We start from the raw sequence: 5,000 nt of genomic DNA, 5'->3' as shown, positions 1-5,000 counted from the left end.
GCTGTAGACCCACTCTCCGTGGGGAGAGCAGCCCGAATTTCACACAGGGAAATCTGTTGTGATAAAAAGAAATACAAAATACAAATAGTATTGCAGTTCGTTTCTCATTGAGAACTTCTGGCTGTTCTTCCCTGGGAGAGCACGTCACCAAACAGCAGAGCCACTTTAATTTTTGTGTGTGTGTGTGTGTTATTTTTTATATTGATATTTTTTTTTCTGCCTTCATGTGTATTCGTTTTCCTATCAACTTGAATTTTTTAATAATAATAATGATGATGATAATAATAATAATAATAATCATCATCATCATCATAATCGGTATCTGTATAGCGCTGAATCTTGTGCAGAGACAAATCAAAGCGCTTTCGCACCTGTCATTCACACGCATGCATAACTCTAAAACTGGAGAAACTGAAGACAAGGAAGAGGCAGGGAAGGGAGGCTATTTTGGGAAGTGGTGGGTTTTAAGGCCAGACTTGAAAGAGCTGAGTGTGGAGACTTGACGAAGCGAAAGAGGAAGTTCATTCCAATTGCAAGGTCCAGAGACAGAGAAAGAACGGCGGCCAACAGAATGCGTAAACAGAGTGGATCCGACGCCGATCGTAGTGAGCGAGATGGAGTGTAGTGGCGAAAGCAGCCGCAGAGATAGGAAGGGGCAGATTTGTGAATACATTTATAACATATAGTGCTCATCTTGTACTTTATTCTGTGTGAGACAGGGAGCCAGTGGAGATGTTTCAAAAGAGGATTTTTTTCTTCTTCTGTAGAATGTTGCCAGGGGCAATCTTTATGTTGGGTTCTCTTTCATATGAGCGTTGGGTTACGCTGCTGGTCAGGCATCTGCTTGGCAGATGTGGTGTAGCGTATATGGATTCGTCCGAATGCAGTGACGCCTCCTTGAGCTACTGATACTGATACTGATACTTATATGGGCTAAACGCATGTTAGTCACGGGACTTTGGTGCATCGTCTCATTCGAATGACCAGGGTCCAGACTATAGCAGTCACGGTCTAATGGAGGGGGAGGAAATAGTGGGGGATGTAGGATTCGATCTCGTATGCTCAGATTTTCTCTAAGGAAGACGTGTTCATATGTGATGATGTTTCGATCTCCCTGGAGCAAAGCCACAGTCCACATTGTCTTTCTTAACCTTCTGTTAGGAAAAAAAAAGAGAGAGAAAAAAAAAAAAGAAATGAAAGAAAACCATAAAGCAAACGTTGTAAAAAAAAAAAAAAATGTGGAAGTAATAAGTGAATTAAATAAGCTTAAAACCACTCAACCTTTTGTGTGTGGATTACAATACTTGAAAATGTTGGTTTATTTGAAAGCGCAGGCGCGCGCGCGCGTGTGTGCATATGTCTGCGTCTGTATATATATATATATATATGTGTGTGTGTGTGTGTGTGTGTGTGTGTGTGTGTGTGTGTGTGCGCGCGCGTGCGTGCATGGGATTCAAACTCACACCCTCCTAAACGCGAGCACGGTATTCAGCAAACTGATCAGCAGAAGCGGTCCTGCGTGCTTATGCCCTCGCGTCCGCACAGGTAGCGAGAGAATCTGAGCGCATTGATTTGAACTCCAAACTCGCCAAAATTCTTACCTCCTCCACTTAGACCTTGAGTGGTGGTCTGGATGCTTGTCGTTCGGATGAGACGATAAATCTATGTCCGGTGTGCAGCATGCTCTTAGTGTACGTAAAAGAACTCACGGCAACAAAGTGTCCATGGCAAAATTTTGTAGTTAAAAAAAATATTCACTTTGATAGGAAAACAATTACTCTGGCAGGCTGTAAAAGAGAAGGCGCTCTCACTGTAGCGACTTTCACACAGAGAAATCTGTTGTGTCAAAAAGTGTAATACAATACAATACAATACAAATCAAAACAAATTAACGCAGTACTATACTATACTATATTATACTATCATTATCTTAAAATGACAGTATGGGCAGAAAGAATACTACGTATTATTCTGAGCGCACACGATTCAAACTTGCAGCCTCCTAACGAAATGTTGGTTCCATGCTCAAGCAACTGACCTGTTTGGGCGTCTCTCTAAACCCCCACTGCATAGAAAGGGTCTTGTTTACAATCGATCTTCGATCGGTTTGGTTATCAAAGAAGACACGTGCAGAAGCGTTTGAATGGTGTCGTCCACAAACCACAATAGATTTTTCCCCCTATCACTTTAAACTGTATTGTATTTGGAAAAAAAAATGTCATGATGCAGTCACAATACATAAGCCCAACACAGCTTAAATCACAGTTTGATATGAGCTTACAATTGCGCCAGCAGCAAATTGAGAGCTGTATTGTTAGTGGTTTCCCCATCGCAATGGGAGGTCATTTACAACTTGGTCTTTTGTGAAGGGCTATGGCTTTCACACTAGGAGACAAAATCGCACTGGCTCTTAGTGCTGCAGCCTTGGGGGCTAGTTGGCCATTGGGAACATCCCCAACGTCGACTGTCCTAAAACCCTCTTGGCCGAGAGAGTGGGGATGTACTTGGGCAAGACACTCTCCACTATAATCAAGTTCTAGCCCAAATAGTTGGGACAGCAGTTGCCTCCTCTGCTGTTCTGATGGTCATAGTCGGACGCGACTGACTATCATACACATTCGACAATACTACCAGGAAGTCTTATATCATGTCTTGTGGTAATGTAGGTACATATAATCGCTATGTGTAGGGTGTCTCTGCAGGCAGTAATTCAAATATTGCAGTATGAATTACAAACAAGAAAAAAGTTGAGAACAATACAACTGACATTTTTTTGAAAAAAAAAAAAAAAAAAAAAAAAGCAGAAAAAAGCATAATGGTGGAAAGAGAAAAAATTAACAACGGTGTTTCAAATATGTGTTCAAAGTATATTTCCTACTTGTCAGCGTGGCAGGTTTAGAGATGGACCGTGATATGGAAAAAAAATGTGTAGCAAAGTAAATGGAGGGCACTAGTGCTTTAGTAGCAAAGAGTGCAGTGGGTTGTTAATCATTCATTTCTTGTTTGCTCCAGTTGATCTCTCGTCCGCTTGGAAGCTTATTTCCCGCTAATTGATCGAGCGACCAACTCAGTTTGCTTTTGTGTCTCTCTCTCTCTCTCTCTCTCTCTCTCTCTGTGTTTGTGTTTGTGTGTGTGTGTGTGTGTGTGTGTGTGTGTGTGTGTGTGTGTGTGTTGTGTGTGTGTGTGTGTGTGTGTGTGTGTTGTGTGTGTGTGTGTGTGTGTGTGTGTGTGTGTGTGTGTGTGTGTGTGTGTGTGTGTACGTGAGAGCGTGTTTGTGTTTGTATGTATGTGTGTATAATTATTATTATTATTATTATTATTATTATTATCATCATCATCATCATCATCATTGTTGTTGTTATTGTTGTTGTTCTTCTTCTTATTATTATTATCATTATTATTATTATTATTATTATTATTATTATTATTATCATCATCATCATCATCATCAGTATTGTTATCATCAGCATCAGCATCGTCATCATCACCACCACCCTGACCCATCATCATCACCACCCTGACCCATCATCACCACCCTGACCCATCATCATCACCACCCTGACCCATCATCACCACCACCCTGACCCATCATCACCACCACCATCACCCGCTCTCACCCATCCTCATCACCACCCTGACCCATCATTACCACCACCCTCACCCACTCTCACCCATCCTCATCACCACCCTGACCCATCATTACCACCACCCTCACCCACTCTCACCCATCCTCATCACCACCCTGACCCATCATTACCACCACCCTCACCCACTCTCACCCATCCTCATCACCACCCTGACCCATCATTACCACCACCCTCACCCGCTCTCACCCATCCTCATCACCACCCTGACCCATCATTACCACCACCCTCACCCACTCTCACCCATCCTCATCACCACCCTGACCCATCATTACCACCACCCTCACCCGCTCTCACCCATCCTCATCACCACCCTTTCCATGTCTCTGTCCTCAGCGGGAGGGCAGTACCAGCTGGATGAACGGATCGACAACCAGTGCCACACCAGTTACTACACCCTACCCGAGTGCATCGACCACCCGGATGGCTACGGGTGCGAGTGCGGGCCTGGCTTCCACTGGAACACCAAGATGTGCATGTGTGAGTTATCGTTCTACCATTACCCTCCCCCGTAAACGGAGTATAGCTGCGTACATGGCGGGGTTAAAAAAACCCAAAAAGGTCATACACGTGAAAGCCCACAACTGAACGTGGGAGTTGCAGCCCACGAACGAAGAAGAAGAAGAAAATATTGCTATCATTATCATTTATTATAAATGTGCCGAGTCTTTCCGTACCTAGCTGTTCTTGAGTCAAGGTGGTGTTGCCAGGCGTCTGATTAGCTCTGTGTGTGTGTGTGTGTTTATGTGTGTGTGTGCGTGTGGTACACACACACACACACACACACACAGAGCCCACACACCCCACCCACCCTCTCACCACTCCTAACTATCCATGACCAATTCTCGGGGTCAATTCAATAAACCCAGAAATGTGATCAAAACTGTCCTGGATCCTGGCACCGCGCGTTAGGGAAACATTGGCGAACAGCGTCTCTCTCTACCAACTCAAATCAGACTCGAGACTCTCCTGGGGGCAGTTGGGAGGCGTGGGGTGGCAGGGGGGCTGGTGCGGGGGTCCGTGGGAGGGGGGGATGTGGGGTGGAGGTTGGGGTGTGGAGGCTATGGGTCTGGAACTTTCAGTGATGCAAATGGCGTTTGTGCGGACGACGCGGAGCAGTTTAAAGATGTCAGAGTGTATTCTGCCCTCCTTGGGGAAGGATAGCGTGCGCGCGTGTGTGTGTGGGTTATAGTCATCTGCACGGATCAAATGAAACAATCCATCCATCCCCTGTCCCTCACCCAAACCCCCTCCCTCTGGAACTTTCTGTGATGCAAATGGCGTTTGAGCAGACAACGCACAGTAATGTGCACTGCTCAAATTAAATAATCCATCCATCCTTCCTGTCCCTCACCC

General features: G+C 44.9%; 1 protein-coding gene across 1 annotated transcript in view; it reads left to right on the top strand.

Moving 5' to 3' along the window:
* The window catches only part of LOC143292121 (adhesion G protein-coupled receptor L2-like), a 148,861-nt gene that overhangs the window by 11,926 nt on the left and 131,935 nt on the right, over nucleotides 1-5,000 (top strand). The window contains exon 2 of the mRNA XM_076602310.1: nucleotides 3,981-4,124. Within this exon, the coding sequence (XP_076458425.1) occupies nucleotides 3,981-4,124 (144 nt within the window). The remainder of the gene's footprint in view (nucleotides 1-3,980; nucleotides 4,125-5,000) is intronic.

Source organism: Babylonia areolata, chromosome 18, assembly GCF_041734735.1.
Source record: "Babylonia areolata isolate BAREFJ2019XMU chromosome 18, ASM4173473v1, whole genome shotgun sequence".
In the NCBI taxonomy this organism is placed as follows: domain Eukaryota; kingdom Metazoa; phylum Mollusca; class Gastropoda; order Neogastropoda; family Buccinidae; genus Babylonia; species Babylonia areolata.
Note: the sequence above shows the minus strand (reverse complement) of the source record. Positions and strands in the feature narration are given on the sequence as shown.